This window comes from Pristis pectinata, chromosome 40 (assembly GCF_009764475.1).
Source record: "Pristis pectinata isolate sPriPec2 chromosome 40, sPriPec2.1.pri, whole genome shotgun sequence".
NCBI lineage: Eukaryota > Metazoa > Chordata > Chondrichthyes > Rhinopristiformes > Pristidae > Pristis > Pristis pectinata.
The window spans coordinates 4,122,645-4,144,416 of NC_067443.1; the positions used below are offsets into that span (position 1 = coordinate 4,122,645).

At 46.5% G+C, this 21,772-nt stretch overlaps 1 protein-coding gene across 1 annotated transcript in view; it reads right to left on the reverse strand.

Moving 5' to 3' along the window:
* The window catches only part of LOC127587338 (aryl hydrocarbon receptor nuclear translocator-like), a 60,707-nt gene extending 49,544 nt beyond the window's left edge, over positions 1-11,163 (reverse strand). The window contains 1 exon segment of the mRNA XM_052045586.1: positions 10,901-11,163. Coding sequence (XP_051901546.1) covers positions 10,901-10,922 — 22 coding nt within the window. The 5' untranslated portion in view covers positions 10,923-11,163.
* Between the last annotated feature and the right edge of the window lie 10,609 nt (positions 11,164-21,772).

Here is a 21,772-nt window from a genome sequence, read left to right on the forward strand (position 1 = left end):
TAACGCACCCCGAGCAACAGAATTGGAGGCGCAAGAGGCTGCAGATGCTGGAGTCTGGAGAAACACACAAAAGGCTGGGGAACTCAGCGGGTCAGGCAGCATCTGTGGAGGGAAATGGACGGTCGACGTTTCAGGTCAAGACTGAAAGTTAGAGGGCAGACAGCCAGTGTAAGGCGATGAGGGGGTGGAGCGAGAGCTGGCAAGCGATAGGTGGATCCCTTCCCCCATCTGCCTATCAACCTCCCCAACCACCCAGAGAGCCTCCAGTTCTTGCTCCACCCCTTCCCTTCACCATTTTATACTGGCCATCTCCCCTCAGCCTCTCCTTCACACTGTCCATAAACATTCCCAGAATCTAAACAAGAAATAAAAGATAGGACTTCCAAACAAAATTCCTAGTTTGGAAAGATAAGATCCAGTGCTGCTTTGCAAAATTTAAGTTGGCATATAATGGAACTTTAGAAGATTGGGGAAACTGCTCCCACCCAATCTCTAACTCTCAGGACAATGACACTGTGGAACAGATTCACTGAGGAGTCGTCAAAAAGCCAAAAAACTGCACGTGCTGAAAACCCAAAATGAAATCAAAGCTGACAATAATGCCGTGGGTCAGGCAGCATCTGTGGAGAGAGAAGCAGAGATAGTGTTTCAGGTCGATGACCTTTCACCTGAAATATTATGTCTACTCTCTCTCCACAGATGCTGTCTGATCTGCAGAGTATCTGCTGCACTTTGTCTTCCCCAGAGAGAAGATGATTTAGTGGTATAAATACAAATTGGCTACAAAGATAGTGAACCAGATTGGATATGTTACTGAGGTAATGATCCAAATCCCACCACAGCAGACAGGGAAGTTAAGCAGTTAATTAAAAAAATCCAAAATAAAGAGCAATTAAGTGTAATGGTGGCATGAAACAGAGGACTTCCACAAAAAATACATGCTTACTAATGATATAGGAGGCTGCCAATTGGCCCAATGGGTCTATGCCGGATCCCATCTGTCCCATTCCCTCTCTCTATTTCCATATAACCCTGCTACATTATTCCCCTCTCACATGCCCAGCAAATCTCCTTTTGATTCTTTTGCCACTTACTTACACTAGCTGCTATTTACAGTGGCCAATTGAACAACCAGAGTGCAGAAAAGATTTACCAGGATGTTGCCTGGACTTGGGGGCTCGAGTTACAATGAGAGGTTGCACAGACCAGGACAGGAATGTAGGGGATTGAGGGGGTGACCCAATAGAGGTATTCAAGATCATGAGGGGAATAGACAGGGTGAAGGCACACAGTCTTTTTCCCCAGGGAGGGGTACTAAAAACCAAGAGGGCATAGGGTTAAGAGCAGAGGTCAGAGATTTAAAAGGGACATCAGGGGCAGCTTCTTCACGCAGAGGGTGGTGCGTATTTGGCATGAGCTGCCAGAAATAGTGGTTGAGGTGGGCACATTAGCAACATTTAAAAGCCATCATGGATAGGAGAGGTTTAGAGGGCTGTAGGCCAAACGCGGGCAGATGGGACCAGCTCGCTGGGCAACACAGTCGGCATGGACGAGTTGGGCCGAAGGGCCTGTTTGCATGCTGTATGAGAGTGACCAGCACGTCGTTGTGATGTGGGAGGGAACCAGAGTACCTGGGAGGGAACCCCGTAGGTAGAACGTGTAAACTCTATACAGGCAGCAGCCGAGGTCAGGATCGAACCGGGTCCCAGAAGCCATGAGGTAGGAGCACTAACTACTGCGCTGTTGCTGCTCTATCACACGGTTAAATAATGTGCTATGAGGAAGGGCACCTGCTGTCCTTACCTAATGTGTGTGTATTTGCGGACTCCAGATCAACAACACTGTGTTCACTGCCCACCGATATGGCCCTGCAAGCCACTCGATTCAAGGGCGATTAAGAATAGACAACAGAGCCTGCAACACCCACATCACATGAATGAGCAATGAGAAAGGATCTTTAACGTAGCACAGCATCTCATTTGTAAATGGGTTTAAGACAGGCAGGTTTAAGACGAGCAGAGGGGATGGATCGACAACAAGAAGGGAAAATAAAAATCCCGCACAAACCAAGCTGAACGCGAATTCAGCAGACGCAGACAAACTGGCCCAGCCAGATATCCAGCAGAGTGTGGAAGTCTGAACACTCACATTTTTTGCATCATCACTGCTTGTATCCTGAATTAAATGAGACGTGGGTTGTCCTGGCAACGGAACTGCAATCAAAACTCTCCAAAAGACCAACCACTGTTACCACAGCAACAACAGGGACGCTGTACTTTTTTTTAAAAAAGCCAAAACCAAATGATGCTCTCAGCAAACTTTTGTCTCCAACAGCAGCAAGAACCGCATTTAAGTTTAACAATTTTAATTATACATGTGCTCCGTGGTAAAAGCACCTTCACAAGCTTGCACAGCCCTTTGCAACCAATGAGCTACGTGTTGGCTGGGGGGTAGTCAAGTCAGAAAGGCGGCTATTAATTTGCACACGGCAAGATCCCACGAACAGAACTTCGAGGAAGCTGGAGGGAATCCCCATACCATTTCTCAAAATTTGCAGGGGGCTGTTTAACCCCACCCGAGCCAACAGCAAGAACCTTGACACTGCTGGCTCAGGTGGGTTTAAACAACCCCGGCAAATCTCCCTTCCACTGTGCACCATTGCCACCCTCCCCACCCACCTACCCCAAATTGGGAATATTGGTTGTCCCAAGTCTCCAGAATGGGTCCCAAACTCACAACCTTACCACAGAGCCTCAGGCTTCCTAACCTGAAAAATAACTGGACCTCTTGTAACCTTTCTTGTGTCAACCTTTCCCCCAGTATAAACAGCAACGCTCGGTGGAAAGCCATGCACAGCAACTCGTTGAACTCTCTCACACCACTCCATCACTTTTTTTTTTGAATTCCAAACAAAATTTACCTTTGTTAACTGGGCAGCATGGTGAGGCGCAAGTTAGAGGGAGATGGGATTACTAGATAAGATATCTTTATTAATCCATGTACATTGAAACACACAGTGAAATGCATCTTTTTGCATAGCGTGTTCTGGGGGCAGCCCGCAAGTGTCGCCACGCTTCCTGCACCATCATAGCATGCCCATAACTTCCTAACCCGTACGTCTTTGGAATGTGGGAGGAAATCAGAGCACCTGGAGGAAACCCACGGAGCTGGCATAAACTCAAACGATGTGCTCCTACATGGCTTGTAAATCGCTCGAGAATTATTGATGGTATTGGTTTACTCTTGTCACATGTACCAAGATACTGTGAAAAGCTTTTGTCTGCATGCCATCCAGAGAGATCATTCCATACACAAGTACATTGACGTAGTAAAAAGGGAAAACAGAATGCAGAATGTAGTGTTACAGTTACAGAGAAAGTGCAGTGCAGGTAGACAGATAAAGAGCAAGGACCACGACGAGATAGATTGGGAGATCAAGAGTTTTTATCGTATGAGAGGTATAGAGGCTCCAATGCACAGGATCGCAAGAGGCTGCAGAGGGTTGCAGACTCAGCCAGCTCCATCACGAACATATCTCTACCCATCAAGGACATCTTCAAGAGGTGGTGCCCATCACTAAGGACACTCACCATACAGGACATGCCCCCTTCTTGTAGGAGGTACAAGAGCCTGAAGACCCAAACTTAACGATTCAAAAACAGCTTCTTCCCCTCCGCCATCAGATTTCTGAAAGATCCATGAACACTACCTCGGTATTCCTTTCTTTTTGCACTATTTATTTTTGTAATTTATAGATTTTTGTGTCTTTGCACTGTGCTGCTGCCGCAAAACAAAAAATCTCACGTCATGTGTCAGTGATAATGAATCTGATTCTGAGGTCCATTCAAGAGTCTGATAACAGTGGGACAGAAGCTGTCCTCGCATCTGGTGGTACATGCGGCATTGTGGCAAGTCCATGACATCAAGTCTATAGTGTTGCGCTGTAAACAGAGATGGCTGATTACACCAATTTGGGCTGCAAAGTTTCTTCCACACCAGTGACAGAGGTGTAGGAATGCTGTAGCATCAATTGCTCTTGATTTCTGAACGCCGTAACAAAACATAAAACACGAATTGAAAAGCACAGTGCAGCATTGACCAAGGGCTAGATAGCAAGGACTACGGCAGACAGGCATAATCAACATTCCCCAGGGTCCCATGTTAGGGCATTGTTCAAGAGGGTTAAGAGCTTCAAGTTCCTGGGAGTGAACATCACCAAAAGCCCGTCCTGGTCGAATTACATAGATGCCATGGCCAAGAAAGCTCACTAGCACCTCTACTTCCTCAGGAAGCTAAAGAAATTCGGTTTGTCCAACTTTTACCGATGCAACACTGAAAGCATCCTATCCGAATGTATCACCGCTTGGTACGGCAACTGCTCTGCCCAGGACCGCAAGAAACTGCAGAGAGTTGTGGACACAGCCCAGCGCATCACGGACACCAGCCTCTCCTCCTTGGACTCTGTCTTTACCTCTTGTTGTCTTGGTGAATCAGCTAGCATAGTCAAAGACCCCACCCACCCGGGTCATTCTCTCCTCTTCCATACAGGGATACAGGAGCCTGAGGGCACATACCAGGCTCAAGGACAGCTTCTATCCCACTGTGATAAGACTATTGAACGGTTCCCTTATACGATGAGATGGACTCTGACCTCACGATCTATTTGTTGTGACTGTGCACCTTATTGCACTGCACTCTCTCTGTAGCTGTGACACTTTACTCTGTACTGTTATTATTTTTACCTGTACTACCTCAATGCTCTCTGTACTAACTCAATGTAACTGCACCGTGTAATGAATTGACCTGTACAGACGGTAGGCAAGACAAGTTTTTCACTGTACAAACCAATACAAAATTTAACAATGATACAGAACTAGGATATAGTGAACAACCAGTTGTACTGGAGCAAACAGCAAGTCAGGCAGAATCTGTGGAAAGAGAAACGGTTAATGTTTCAGATCTGGGACCCTTGATCGGAAGAAAGGTTCAAGACCCGAAATATTAACGGTTTCCTTTTCCACAGCCGCTGCCTGACCTGCTAAAGTGTTGGTGAGCGATCTAGAATACATAGTCCAATTGTCTGAAGTTCAAAGAATCTGTTCTTATTTCGGAGTTCCAGCATTTTATTGATTTTCGTACTTGAATGAAATACAGGAGGTCTCCCTGGTGACATCTGCATTGAGGTGGCAGATGCAATTAACACAGATAAGTATGATGATAAATCCACAGAGGTGTTGTAAACACAATGGCACAATTTTAAAGTAGGCACAGCAAGAGAGAAGAAAGATAATCCTTCCTGAGGTGAAGGGAGTTGGGGGTAGCAAGATGGAGAGAAGGGGCTGTAAACAAATCTTTGAACCTAGCAACTCTCTTTGCCTGCCTCCATCTGTCATTCACTCCACCTCCCACTTACCTCCCCTACCTGCCTGTCATCTTACACCCCTCCTCGGAATCCTTCCTCGCCAATCCCTATCTCCTCTTTATACCGGCCACCTCCCCTTCCCACTCTCAGTCCTGATGCAAGGTTTCGACCTGAAACATCAACAATTCCCATCACCACCATCACCCCCCCCCCCAAACACAGATGCTGCGCGACCCGCTGAGTTCTCCCAGCAGATTGCTTGTTGCTCCAGATTCCAGCATCTGCAGTCTCCTGTGTCTCCATTAAGCAAGGAAATCAGTGAGCCTTACGTCTGTGGTGGGCAAGCTGGTTAGACCACACTTAGAGTACTGTGTCCAGTTCTGGTTGCCTCATTATAGGAAGGATGTGGAAGTGTTGGAAAGGGTGCAGAGGAGATTTACCAGGATGCTGCCTGGTTTAGAGAGTATGCATTGTGAGGAGAGACTGAGGGAGCTAGGGCTTTACTCTTTGGAGAGGAGGATGAGAGGAGACATGATAGAGGTGTACGAAATATTAAGAGGAATAGATAGAGTGGACAGCCAGCACCTCTTTCCCAGGGCACCAATGCTCAGTACAAGAGGGCATGGGTGGGAAGTTTCTTACCCAGAGAGTGGTCGGGGAATGGAATGCGCTGCCTGGGGCGGTGGTGGAGGGGGGTATATTGGTCATATTCAAGAGATTGTTAGATAAGTATATGGAGGAATTTAAACTAGAGGGCTATGTAGAGGAGGAAAGAGTTAAATAGTCTTAGGAGAGGTTTTAAAGGTCGGCACAACATTGTGGGCCGAAGGGCCTGTTTTGTGCTGTACTGTTCTATGATTCTATGAAATCAAGTTAAGCTTTTATAAATCCCCAGTTATACTTCAGCTGGTATATGGGATTTTCATTCTAGGCAACAGGACTCAAAAGAACTTGGAGAACCTGCACATCAATCGACTGGAATGAGAATTGGGACACAAGTTGTGCAGAGACAAAGGAAAGCAGAGAACTGGAGCATGACAGTATTTAAACACAGAGGGAAATGGAGCACCTTAAAACCACTATAGGGATTGACTTTCTGGGAATTTTTGGAAAGGACTAAGGTGTTTATCTGGAACCTCAAATACACATGCAACATGGGTCCTGATGCGGGGTATCGACCAGAAATGTTGACAATTACTTGCCCTACGCACCACAGACGCTGCTCGACCCGCTGAGTTCCTCCATCAGTTTGTTTTTTGCTATATTTTCCAGCATCTGCAGTCTTGCATCTTGTCTGTTTCGTACCTCAAAAGTTCAAAGATACTTGTATCTTTCTAATGATGCTATATTTTAAGATGTACAGGTAAAACAAAGCATTCTTTCTGCATTTAACCACAATAATGTTGATGTATGTATTTTCATATTTGTTCTCTTACTTGAAGCAATGAAATTAGAAAAATCTAACAGCACATTAATTGAAACAAAAATAGGATTTCAAAACTTGAACTTTCTTTTTCATTATTGGTGCCAAGCTTGTGGGAAATGAAATTACCTTTAAACTGAATTTAAGTGTTTCCTAAAAAAAGGATGCAACATTCACAGGTGTGACTCATACACCAACTTTACAGTAATTGTTTGCAATGGCAGAATTGTTGGCAGCCAGAGAGAATATTGTTCAAAGGATTTTTCTCCATATTTCTTCATGACTTAGGAGCTGGGCTATTCTAATGCCAACTCTCAGAGCAATCCCAGTTCCCCACCTATTTCCTTAAAACCTGTTCTCTCTCAGATGCCCATCAACTCCCCTCTGATTCTCCAACACCCATGTACACTAGGGATAATTTACAGTAATTAATTAACCTACCAAGTAACCTGGTGGAACTAGATTCAATGGTGTACTCAGAGAACTGGATAAACACTTGAAGGCAAAAAGAAAAATAACACAGTAACGAAGAAAGAGGAATGGTTGGATAGTTCTTCTTCTCCTGTGGAAGTCCCTCAGGATCGAGTATGTCTTGTTTCCTTCTGGCTTTCCGAGTTCTGAGGTGGCTGATGAGGCCCCTCTGTGCTGTAATATCACACAACCACTGCTGAGAACTACTTATTTCAGCATGTTATTACAATAACAGTTTATATTTCATGTCTAGACTTGGAAATTTATAATAGGGAGCCTGTTACACTAGTGTGAGAATAGCTAGTTCAGATTTATAGACAGGAAACACACACAGATGGAAGTTTTTTTTAAATTTCTGCATTACAACTGCTTCCATTTATCAAGCACTTATCTCACCAGCGCCTCTACTTCCTCAGGAGGCTGAAGAAATTTGGTTTGTCCCCTTTGACTCTCACCAACTTTTACCGATGCACCACAGAAAGCATCCTATCTGGATATATCACAGCTTGGTACGGCAACTGCTCTGCCCAGGACCGCAAGAAACTGCAGGGAGTTGTGGACACAGCCCAGTGTGTCATGGACACCAGCCTCCCCTCCTTGGACTCTGTCTTTACCTCTTGCTGTCTTGGTGAAGTAGCCAGCATAATCAAAGACCCCACCCACCCGGGACATTCTCTCTTCTCTCCTCTTCCATCAGGTAGAAGATACAGGAGCCTGAGGGCACGTACCACCAGGCTTAAGGACAGCTTCTACCCCACTGTGATAAGACTATTGAACAGTTCCCTTGTACAATGAGATGGACTAGGACCTCACAATCTACCTTGTGACCTTGCACCTTATTGCACTGCACTTTCTCTGTAGCTGTGACACTTTGTACTGTTATTGTTCTTACCTGTACTACATGAATGCACTTTGTACTAACTCAATGTAATTGCACTGTGTAATGAATTGACCTGTACGATCGGTATGCAAGAAACATTTTTCACTGGACCTCGGTACAAACGACAATAATAAACCAATACCATACCCTGCAATAATATACTAAGGCGCTTCAGAAGAGGGATATCAAACAAACCAGAGGCTTGGTCATGATTTAAAGAGTGTTGCAAAGGATGATGTGGAGAAATGCAAGGGTTTAGGGAGAGAATTCAAAAGCTTAGGGTGCCACAGCAAATAAATTTGGGTAGTATAATAATGAAATAAAATAAAACAGGATTAATACAGGTTGATTCTTGATGGTCAGCATGCACTCAGTGGGCTGAAGGGTGTGTTTCCATGCTGCCTGAAATCAGGACAGCATAAATGCACAGAGATCTCACGAGCTTACAACACAAGAAGATGGACAGATCTGAAAACTACAAGGAGAACAGAGGGGAATAAGGTTTGGACAGACCTAATGGTTCAAGTTCCTAGGAGTGAACATCACCAATAGCCTGTCATGGTCCAACCACATAGGTGCCATGGCCAAGAAAGCTCACCAGCGCCTCTACTTTCTCAGGAGGCTGAAGAAATCTGGCATGTCCCCATCGACCCTTACTAATTTTTAATCAATACACCATAGAAAGCATCTGATCCAGATGCATCACGGCTTGGTATGGAAACTGCTCTGCCTGGGACCGCAAGAAACTGCAGAGTTGTGGACTCAGCTCGGCACATCTGGGAAACCAGCCTCCCCTCTATGGACTGTCTACATTTCTTGCTGCCTTGGTAAAGCAGCCAACATAATCAAAGAACCCACCCACCCCAAACATTCTCTCTTCTCCCCTCTCCCATCGGGAAGAAGATACAAAAGCCTGAAAGCATGTACCACCAGGCTCAAGGACAACTTCTGTCCTGCTGTTATAAGACTATTGAACGGTTCCCTAGTTCACTAAGATGGACGCTTGACCTCACAATCTACCTCGCTATGACCTTGCACCTTATTGTCTACCTGCACGGCACTTTCTCTGTAACTGTTACACTTTATTCTGCATTCTGTTATTGTTTTCCCTTGTACTACTTCAATGCACTGTGTAATGAATTGACTGTACGATCGGTATGCAAGACAAGCTTTTCACTGTACCTCAGTACGCGACAATAATAAACCAATTCCAAAATGGTATTTAATGCTGTATTTATTACAATGTATACCAGTTATTCTCTGAGCTTCACACGAGCAAGGAATTTCATTTCACCCTGGTGTATATGGCAATAAACCAATCTGAATCTAAAATATCTTTTGACAAATAGAAAGACGGTGAATTTCCACCACTTCTGGCATTCCACAACTGTGATGCCAACCCAGAGGAGTTAGTACCATTACAAGGTAAGAAAGGATTAAATAAAACAACATTTACACATTGAAAACATTATATCTGCACATCTTGACCAGTTTCATCACGGGTACAATTCTCCCCACCATTGAGGACATCTACAAGAGGCGATGTCTCAGGAAGGCCCACACCTCAAGGTTCAACAACAGCTTCTTCAACAGGTTCTTGAACAGACTTGAAAAAGACCTGAAATCTTGATTTCTCAATGTACCTCATCATGACCCTTGCACCTTATTTGTCTATCTGCACCACACTTTCTCTGTAACAGTAATTGTAATGATATGTTGTGCATTCTGTTATTGCTTTTTCCTTTCTATTACCTCAATGTACTTATGTTTTGGAATGATCTGTATCGATGGCATGAAAAACAGTTTTTCCACTACAGGTGACAAAAATAAACCAAATACTCAGCCAGTTCCATCACAGGTACAGCTCAGCCCACCATCAAGGACATCTACAAGAGACGATGTCTCAGGAAAGCAACATCCATCATCAGGGACTCCCACCATCTCGGCCATGCCCTCTTCTCAATCAGGGAGGTGGTACGGGAGCCTGAAGACCCACACCTCAAGGTTCAACAACAGCTTCTTCCTCACTGCCATCAAATTCTTGAACCAACCTGAAAACACTACCTTGGACTAGTTTTTTTTGCTCTCTCTCTCTCAATCTTGCACTAATGTTGTTAAGCATAAAAATAGCATTCACAAGAAAAACAAACAATTTTTACAAGCAAGGACACAACTAGAACAAAAAAAAAGTCCATTTTAGTGCAAAGTGATCATATCGTTGCTAAACTGGAGTGCCTAGGATTGTACGTTGACATTAACTTATGTTTGTCCTGGTCTTTAATACATTGTGATGCGAAAAGCTAATTTTGATAGCATTTATACCCAGCATATGTACACCCATAACAAAAAACAAACTTGATTTACACGTTGAAAGCACGACATCTGCACAACCCTTCAGCATAAATTCTTGTCAACATGAAGAAGGGAAAGGAGCTATGTAAACATGTCACGCTGCGATACATCAACACCTCCATTAGGGGGGGAGGCAGGAGTCACAGCGTGACATGTTTACATACAAAATTTCCCCACTATAACAGGAAAGAGATGAAAGATGAAGCTAAAAAAGTGTGACCAAGATATGGGATTGCCCATTATAAAAACTATATCGACCACAAAATTATATTAAAAGTAAAAATTATAATTAGCATTTAATAACAGGCGCCAGTCCCACTTCACTCAGTCTTTTTGCTCTGGTGAAGGGAGGGGAACTGAGGCCTACATGTCAGCTTGAAGCCTGGGCCTCGATTTTGAGGCAGCCGCTCACCTGGGTTGACAGCGGCGGCCATAGATCAGCGAAGCGGCGGTCGTCGCCTCCTCCTCCTCTTCTCCCCCGCACGCCGGTACATCCGCCGCCAACGCCGGCGGCGACTGCTGCTGCTCCGGGGTCCGTCCGCTTTCGGTTACCGGGGAGGGGAGTCGGTCGGCTCCAGGCGGGGGGAAAACTCGGGGCAGGCGAGCAAACTTCGACAAAATGGAGGCCCCACTGCCGCGCAACCAAACCTGCTGGGATTCCTTCCCCTGCGTTCCTGCTAGCACGGAGAGAGGGGTGGGCGGAGACCCCGCTTGACAGGCTCCAGCCTCCACCAATCGCCGACCGTCTTTCGCCCGAACGACCCGCCCTCTCCCGGGTTGATTGACAGCGTGCCATCATCCGCACTCCGCCCCCCCCCCCTCCCCTCAGAGCCGGAGATTGCATCAAGCAGCAAAGTTTTGTCCTTCCAAAGAATTTGTTGGGAGAAGTTTTCTTGGGGGAGGGAAATAATTGTTTTTGTACAGGCACATTTTTGATGAGTTTGCATTAGTTTAAAATCAAACATCTCTTCAAAATAAATCACTTTAATCTTTTAAGGACAAATTCTATCACAACTTGTCTCAGACTTCTTGCCACATATAAGGCGTTCTGCGACATTAAAATGCCCCAGAAAGGCAGATTATTGTTAAAAGTGCAGTTGTGAAGAAATGTTATAATTAAGGCTTGAATTTTATAGTTTTTAACAATTTGAGTTAGTACTTAGAGATAAAGTGCACTTATATTGTAAGTGGCTTCATAATACCCACACATTGCCACCCACAATTTCACTGCTTTGTTTTAGTTTCCTAGTCACGTCTCTACCGAGTGTAACCTTTAACGTATCGACAACGAGATGCAATCCACTGCGTTTGAAAAGAGCAAACTCAAAATAAAATGCAGGGTTGAAATCAAGAAATATATTGAAATTACAAAATATATTAATACAAACAACCCTCATAAATGTGCTACATTATTAACACCACCACTCATCCACTAGGGGAGTGTGAAATTACGCCAGGACATTTTACAGAGGAAGTTCCCTGTTATAACTTTCTGCCCCTTTGATGAGAGAGAGAGAGAGAGAGAGAGAGAGAGATCTTTATTAGTCACATGTACATCGAAACACACAGTGAAATGCATCTTTTGCGTAGAGTGTTCTGGGGCAACCCGCAAGTGTCACCACGCTTCCGGCGCCAACACAGCACGCCCACAACTTCCTAACCCCTGCGTCTTTGGAATGTGGGAGGAAACCAGAGCACCCAGAGGAAACCCACGCAGACACGGGGAGAGCGTACAAACTTCTTACAGACAGTGGCCATAATTGAACCCAGGTCACTGGCGCTGTAATAGCGTAACGCTAACCGCTACACTACCATGCCTGAGGGTTATGAGGGGCATAGATAAGGTAGACCGAGGTGTGTTTTCCAATTTTTATTACCTAAAACTTAAAAATTCACACCCTGGGTACAAAGAAATGCTCTTCCTAGTAATTTCACCTCTGCCATCAGTTTTCTAAACCCATGAACTTCCTCGTTATTCCTTTGAGGAAAAGCACGACGATACTGGAGGAACTCAGCAGGCCAGGCAGCATCCGTGGAGAAAAGGGGGCGGTCAACGTTTCGGGTCAGCACCCTTCGGATGCTGCCTGGCCTGCTGAGTTCCTCCAGCCTCAGTGTTTTTTGTCTAGATTCCAGCATCGACAGTCCTTTGTCTCTCTCATTATTCCTTTCTTTGCACTATTTATTTATTATGTGATCTATTAGGAATTTTATGCACTGTACTGCTGCCGCAAAGCAACAAATTTCACGTGTTAGACAGTGATAATAAACCTGATTGTGATCCTGATTCTGAGGATCTCCCCAAACCCTTTACAGCCAATGAAAGACTTTTTATGTTCATTGAAGGGATGTGGGCTTTGCAAGCCGAGCCAGCATTTAACTGCCCATCCCTAGTTGCCCCTGAGAAGATGCTGGTGCGCTGCCTTCTTGAACCACTGCAGTCCTTGAAGGGTGGTGTTGTAAGACAAGTTCGTAAGGTCTTAAAGGGCAAGGACTCTGGACACAGTCTTTGGAGTTAAAATGATTTATTCGCAAAGACAAACGCGGGACAGGATGAACGGGAACAGACGCACACTTACACACACGCACACGGGTGATCGCGAACGTGGGGGAAATTGCAACAAGGGTGAGATGTGCGCGCACACACACACACACACACACACACACACACACACAAAACAAACTGGTTACAAATGATCAAGAAAGAAACAATATAATGCCTGACCCCTTGACTCTAGTGCAAGCATCGGCTCTACGCTACTGGGAATCTACTTAGGATGCTCCTAACCCTGTGGAAGTGCACACTCTTACCAATGGTCTCTCCAGCGTTGTTTCACAATTCCTGGAGCAGTCAAAAGAGAGTGAGCCACGCACATGTGGCACTCTTTATAGTGCGGGAGGGCTGGGAGGGCAGCCCAGGTAATTCAAACGAGCCAATAGATCAGGGTCAGGTACAAAGGTGTTTACAAAGGCCAATGGTCAAGTGTGTGCACTAATGGGTGGGTGGAGCCAGACCTTGATTGACAGAGGTGTGGCTTTCGACCAGGTGGTCAATGGTGTCACGTGACAGCCATGACCCTCCACAGTACAGGTGGGTATTCCCACAGTGCTGTTAAGAGAGGGAGTTCCAGGATTTTGACCCAGCAATAGGGGAAGGAACAGCGATATATTTCCAACTGCTCTGCTCTGGACCGACGCAATCTGGTAAACACTGCCCAGTCCGTCACTTCCTTCCATCCAGTTCACCTACACTGTGCGTTGCATCGGGAAGGCCGACGATATCAGCAAGGAGGCCACCCTGGCCAGTCCCTTCTCTCTCTTCTACTTTCTGGGAGAAGATACAGGAGGTTGAAAGCCCAGTGTGGTAAGAATCCTGAAATGTCAGCCAGAGAGGGCAAGGAACAATTGCTGGGATCAAGTGTATGCGCGCGTGGGGGGGACGGTGACCTGGGCGCTAGGTAACCGAGGTATTGTCTCTACAGACATGAGCCTGCAGTGCCTGAGGCAATGGTCACATCACAAGATGGGTTGAACGGGATAGAAGTTCGACCCAGGTAGGGAACGGAGAGAAGTGACCGGGGTATAACAGAGTGAGCACACCAATGGTGAGGTCTCTTGGATTCCGGCTCACTACAGGTTAGGTCACGACTGACGCTGTGGACCAATTGGAACAGGGCGCTGCAGTTAAACAGGCTCAGGCGTGCTCCCGCGATCAGTACCACTTGTTGTAACTCGGCAGTAAAGTGTGTTGTGTGCAGCATTGCGTGTGCAAGGATAATTCCTATCGCATCATAGAACATAGAACATTAGAGCACAGTACAGGCCCTTCAGCCCACAATGTTGTGCCGACATTTTATCCTGTTCAAAGATCTATCTAACCCTTCCCTCCCACATAGCCCCCCATTTTGCTATCATTCATGTGTCTACCTAAGAGTCTCTTAAATGTCCCTAAAGTATCTGCCCCCACAACCTCTGCCGGCAGTGCGTTCCACGCACCCACCACTCTCTGTGTAAAAAACTTACCCCTGACATCCCCCTTATACCTTCCTCCAATCACCTTAAAATTATGCCCCCTCGTGTTAGCCATTGTCGCCCTGGGAAAAAGTCTCTGACTGTCCACTCGATCTATGCCTCTTATCATCTTGTGCACCTCTATCAAGTCACCTCTCATCCTCCTTCTTTGCAAAGAGAAAAGCCCTAGCTCACTCAACCTATCCTCATAAGACATGCTCTCCAATCCAGGCAGCATCCTGGTAAATCTCCTCTGCACCCTCTCTAAAACTTCCACATCCTTCCTATAATGAGGCGACCAAAACTGAACACAATACTCCAAATGTGATCTGACTAGAGTTCTATAGAGCTGCATCATTACCTCGCAGTTCTTGAACTCAATACCCAAACTAATGAAGGCCAACACTCCACACGCCTTCTTAACAACCCTATCGACCTGCGCAGCAGCCTTGAGGGATCTATGGATGTAGACCCCAAGATCCCTCTGTTCCTCCACACTGCTAAGAGTCCTGCCATTAACTTTGTATCCCGCCTTCAAATACGATCTCCCGAAGCGTATCACTTCATACTTTTCTGGGTTGAACTCCATCTGCCACTTCTCAGCCCTGCTCTGCATCCCATCAATACCCTGTTGCGATCTACAGCAACCTTCCATACTATCCACAACACCACCAACCTTTGTATCATCAGCAAACTTACCAACCCACCCTTCCACATCCTCATCCAAGTCATTTATAAAAACCTGAGAACAATCCTGCTTAAGTTTGGCACAACACCCAGACAACCCAGGTTCAAGAATAGTTTCTTCCCCACTGCTATCTGACTTCTGAAACAATCACCTCTCTCACATCCCCTTTCCGGTGGTGCTGCCACATTCTCAGACTCTTATTTTTACCCCTCTCAGTTATTCCATTATTGTCACTTCAGCATTTCTTTTTGCACTACTTCAGATTGCACGAATATCTTTGTATCATTCTGTTGTTTTGCATTCGTTGCTAGATCTATTGCTGTATTTATTATTCCTATGTATATTGTTCACTCTGTGAGCTTCACACAAGCAAGGAATGTCATTGCACGCTGGTGTACATGACAATAACCAATCTTAATCAGAGTATAAGATTCTAACACCGACATTCAGGAGTAAATGTAAAAACTTCTTAATAAAGCTTTTAATAATGTTACCTCACTTGATGAAGGAATTTTGTAATACCTCATTTAAAATGAATGTATTGTAGCGGCTAGCTACACACTACGAAATCAAGACACAGAGTCGCTGGTTCGAAAGCAGAAGTCGAATGAACGACAGGGGCACGGTGCGCCTTTAATATCCCAAAACTTCCCGCGCTACAGTTCCCGCGCTGACGTCACGCGTGGGTCACCTGACCTTCCCGCGCGTGGGCTTTCCTAGCCCGACGATGGGGAAGAAGGAGGGCCCCCACGCCATCTCGGATCGGGCCTCCGACGACGTTCCGGTTTGATGCCGGTGCGGTGAGTCGCTGCAGTATAATAAAACAGTATCTGAATCTGAAGTCAGGATGGGGTGTGGCTCGGAGGGCAACTTCCAGGGGGTAGGTGTTCTCCGTGCTTTTGATGCCCTTCTCCTTCTAGCTGGGAGAGGTGGTGGGTTTGGAAGGTGCTGTCTGAGGAGCCTTGGTGTGTTGCTGCATTGCATTGTATACGCACACGGCAGTGTAGCGGTTAGTGTGTGTTAGAGTTAATGTGTGTCAGTGTTAGCGTGCATTTCACTGTGTGTTTTGATGTACATGTGACTAATAAAGAAATCTTATCTTATCTTTCTATCTTCAGTCATGAAGAAGGGTCCTGACCCGAAACATTGACCACCTGCTTTTCTCCATGGATGCTGCCCGGCCTGCTGAGTTCCTCCGGTATTTTAGTGAACCATGCACTGGGATACTCCAATCCCTCTACATCTCAGCGTTCTGAAATCGCTCACCATTTAGATAATTGGCTTTGTTATTAACTTTCCTGCCAAAATGACCAATTTCACACATTATCCTTTATTTGCCAGATTTTTGACCAATCACAATCTATCTGTATAACTTTGTTCTCTCCTTATGTCCTCTTCACAACTTACTTTCCCGACTTCACGTGTCATCAGCAAATTTGGTGGGCCCACCTTCCGTTCCTTCTTCCAAGTCACTTAGACAAGTTGTAACATGTTGAGACGCCTGAGGGGTGTGGGCTCCGCAGGCTGAGCCAGCGTTGAATTGCCCCGTCCCTAGTTGCTCTTGAGAAGGTGACGGTGAGCGGCCCTCTTGAACCGCTGCAGTCCTTGAGGTGTGGGTACACCTGCAGTGCTGTCAGCGAGGGAGTTCCAGGATTTTGACCCAGTGACGGTGAGGGAACGGGGATATATTTCCATGTCGGGACCACGTGTGGTTTGGAGGACAACTTCCAAGGGGTGGTGTCCGCCAGGCTTTTGCTGCCCTCGTCCTTCTAGCTGGTAGAGCTGGTGGGTTTGGAAGGTGCAGTCTGAGGAGTCTCAGTGGGTTGCTGCAGTGCGTCCTGTAACTGGTAACTGATTTATTATTGTCACATGTACAGTGAAAAACTTTGTTTTGCATGCTATCCAGACAGATCATTCCAAACATAAATATGTTGAGGTAGTACAAAAGGAAAAGCAATAACAGAATGCAGAATATAGTGTCACAGTTGCAGAGAAAGTGCAGCGCAGGCAGACGATAAGGTGCAAGGGCCACGACGAGGTAGATTGTGAGATCAAGAGTTCATCTTTATTGTATGAGAGGTCTGTTCAGGAGTCTTTTAACAGCGGGATGGAAACTGTCCTTGAGCCTGGTGGTGCATGTCTTCAAAGACAGCTTCTCTTATTGGGATTGACAGAGTGGGGTCTGGATCCAATGTCAGGGAGGGTGAAAGACAATTGGAGATGTGTGTGTGTGTGTGTGTGTGTGTGTGTGTGTGTGTGTGTGTGTGTGTGTGTGTGTGTGTGTGTGTGTGTGTGTGCTTGTGTTACTTTGGATTCTCTCTCCTCCCCCTTTCCATCAGGCAGAAGATACAAAAGATTGAACGCACATACCGCCAGGCTGTTATCGGACTCCTGAACAGACCTCTCACACGCTAAAGATGAAGGCTTGATCTCCCAACCTACCTCGCTGTGGCCCTCGCACTTTATTTGTCCACCTGCACTGCGCTTTCTCTGTAGCTGTAACACTATATTCTGCATTCTGTTTTCCTTTCGTACTACCTCAATGTACTTCTGTGTGAAATGATCTATCTGGACGGCATGGAGACAGAAGTTTGTTCACTGTATCTCAGTACATGTGACTATAATAAACAAATTCCTGTTCCATTTGTGTTTATTGTCTGTGTTTATGTTGGTGTTGGCGCACACACACACACACACAGCCCATGCCCTCTTCCAGGGACCCCTCTCCCTGCCCCTACCTTGATCCTCTGCCTTCGTCTCTCTTCCCCCCTCAGTTCTTCAAGCCCTGTTGATCTGTGGAAGATACCATTGCTAGTTCCTGAACCAGTTCGATGACATTCTCCTCAACCCATAGCTAGAACCATAATAAACTTCAGAATGAAGTTTAATTCAATAAATAAAAGTAAAGTATTTTTCCTTCACCTGTATGTGTACAGATTTTCTTATTGCATAGGAGACCATTTGGCCCATCCAGTCTATGCTGGCTCTTGAAGCAATCCCAAAAATCCCAGAGCTCTACAAAACCTAGAGTACTGTGTCCAGTTCTGGTTGCCTCATTATAGGAAGGACGTGGTTGGTTCTTGAACCAACCGGCACAACCCTAATCACTGCTTCAGTACAGCAACACTGGGACCACTTTGCACTACAATGGACGTTGTTTCTTTTTGTTCTACTTGTGTTCTTTCTTGCAGAGATTGTGTATAATTTATGTTTAATTTATGTTTTTCTTGTGAATGCTGCTGAACTGATGCTCTGTGCCTATGATGCTGCTGCAAGTAAGTTTTTCATTGCACCTGTGCACACACGGACTTGTGCAGATGACAATAAACTCGACTTTGAGTTCAGAATATGCCTGTATTTCTATGTCTAAAGACACCCATTCTGGACTCAATTTCCATGGCACCCAATTTGCTTTTGTTCGTTTCAAGTCTGTTTGTCAAAGTGAAGGCTGTATCAGGGAGCGGGGAGCTGGAGACACGAGAGGCTGCAGATGCTGAAATCTGCAGCATCAAACAAATTGCTGGAGGAACTCAGTGGGTCAGGCAGCATGTTTGGAGGGAAATGGACAGTAGACGTTTCAGGCTGCCTCAGGAAAGCAGCCGATATAATCAAAGACCCCATGCACCCCGGGCATCCTCTCTTCACTCCCCCTCCCATCGGGCAGAAAATACAAAAGCCTGAAAGCACATTCCACCAGGCTCAAGGACAGCTTCTATCCCGCTGTTATAAACCTATTGAACGGTCCCCCTTTACAATAAGATGGACTCTTGACCTCACAATCTACCTCGTTATGGCCCTTGCGCTTTATTGTCTGCCTGCACTGCACTTTCTCTGTAACTGTGACACTTTATTCTGCATTCTGTTATTGCTCTTCCCTTGTACTACCTCAGTGTACTGATGCGATGAAATGACCTGTATGAATGGCATGCAAAACAAAGTTTTTCACTGTACCTCGGTACAGGTGACAATAATAAACCAATTTACCAAATTTAATCTTCATCTGGACTGAAAGGCAAAGGGGAGGTTGTCAGTATAAAGAGGTGAGGGGCAGGAGCTGGCAGGTGATAGGTGGATCCAGGTGAGGAGGGGTGATCGGCAGATGGAGGAGGGGGGAGTGGAGACAGCGACAGAGGCTGGGAGGTGAGAGGTGGAGGTGACAGAGGGCTGCAGATGGTGGGATCTGATAGGAGAGGAAGATGGGAGCCTGGAACCAAATAAGGGAGGTGGGGACCCAGTGGGAGGGGTGTGTGGGTGATGGGCAGTTGGACCGGGTGGAGGAGGGAGGAGGGGAAAGAAACAGAGTGGTGGGGGGCTGGGGTGGGTGTAGGAGGAACTGGGAGGATTAGGAGAGAGACGAGGGCCTGAGGGGGGTAGGTCACCAGAAACTGGGGAATTCTATGTTCATGCCATCGGGTTGTAGACTCCCCGGGCAGATTATGAGGTACTGTTCCTCTAGCTTGCATTTGACCTCACCCTGGTAGAGGCCGAGGACAGGCAGGTCGGCGAGGGACTGGAGAGGGGAACTAAAGTGGCTAGCAACCGGGAACTGGAACCTGGCGACTTTCAGAAGGCGTCCACTGCCTGTTTCCGGATCTCTAACTGTTTGGGCCACAGATCCTGTGAAAGAGTAGATTTTTGGGGTCAACGCATTCTCAGTGTTAGGATGAGGAGGTGAGGGAAGCTAAGCCTGTTTACACGGTGACAAGAAAGACAAAAGATGCCAGAATCTGGAACAAAAAAATACCCCAGGATGCTGGAAGAACTCTGTGGGGTCGATCAGCATCTGTGCAGGCAGAAGTTGTCATATCTCGTCACATCCAGGCACGGTAGTGTAGCAGTTAGCGTAACGCTTTACAGCGCCAGCGATCGGGGTTCGATTCCCATCGCTGTCTGTAAGGAGTTTGTACGTTCTCCCCGTGTCTGCGTGGGTTTCCTCCGGGTGCTCCGGTTCCCTCCCACATCCCAAAGACATTGAGTTATGCAGCAGAGAAACAGGCCCTTCAGCCCAACCTGTCCATGCAGACTAAACTAATCCCATTTGCCTGCATTTGGCCCATATCCCTCTGAACCTTTTCTCTCCATGTTCCTGTCGGAAGGTCATTACCACTTCCTCTGGCAGCCCAAATACCAACCACTCCCTATGTGGAAAAAGTTGCCCCTCAGGTCCCCTTTAAATCTTTCCCCTCTCACCTTAAACCTATGGCATCTAGTTTTAGACTCTCCTACCCCGGGGAAAAAAAACTGTGACCATCCACCTCATGACTTTAAAAACTTCTATTAGGTCATCCCTCAGCCTCCTTTCCTCCAGGGGAAAAAAACCCCAGCCTCTCCAGTCTCTCCTTGTAACTCAAACCCTCGAATCCCGGTGACATCCTCCTGCATCTTTCCCAATTTGTGGTAGGTTTGTGGGGTGAGGGTTGAGGGAGTGGGATGGGGGGGGAGGGGGTGAGGAGGTGGTTCATTGATGCCACAGCCCGGTCGCCCCGCACTCCCTTCCTCTCCCGCCGCCGGTCAGCCTGCGGCGGCACTGATTTCCCACCAAACATCCTCCGCGTTGTCACCTCCCAGAAAGTGAAGTCCTCGACTTTCCCCCCCAACAGGAACACCATGAAGGGTCCCCGTTCTATGGGGCTGTGTCACTCGGTACCAAGTCAGTTCCCTGTCGACATACGGGTTAGGAGGTTGTGGGCGTGCTATGTTGGCGCCGGGAGCGTGGTGACACTTGCGGGCTGCCCCCAGAACACTCTACGCAAAAGATGCATTTCACCGTGTGTTTCGATGTACATGTGACTAATAAAGATATCTCATCGTGTGGTGGTCCCACACAAGCCCAATTATGGCATCTTTTCATCTTCTTAACCTTGAATGGCTGCAAAAGACTTGGGGGACACTTCCAGGAAAGTGACAGGTGCTGTCTGAATGCAATGTTCTCCCCAGTTGTTGGAGCAGGGACTCCAGATTGTAAAAAGCCCTCTTCTGAGAACATGAACATCAGTTCCTGGGAATGAACATCACCAACAGCCTGTCTTGGTCAAATCACATAGATGCCACTGCCAAGAAAGCTCACTAGCGCCTCAGGAGGCTAAAGAAATTCGGTTTTTCCCCTTTGACTCTCAGCAACTTCTATTGGTGCACCATAGAAAGCATCCTATCTGGATGCATCACGGCTTGGGACGGCAACTGCTCTGCCCAGGACCGCAAGAAACTGCAGAGAGTTGTGGACGCAGCCCAGCGCATCACGGACACCAGCCTCCCCTCCTTGGACTGTCTTTACCTCTCGCTGTCTTGGTGAAGCAGCCGGCATAATCAAAGACCCCACCCACCCGGGACATTCTCTCTTCTCTCCTCTTCCATCAGATAGAAGATACAGGAGCCTGAGGGCACGTACCACCAGACTCAAGGACATCTTCTACCCCACTGTGATAAGACGATTGAATGGTTCCCTTATACGATGAGATGGACTCTGACCTCACGATCTACCTTGTTGTGACCTTGCACCTTATTGCACTGCACTTTCTCTGTAGCTGCGACACTTTACTCTGTACTGTTATTGTTTTTGCCTGTACTACATCAATGCACTCTGTACTA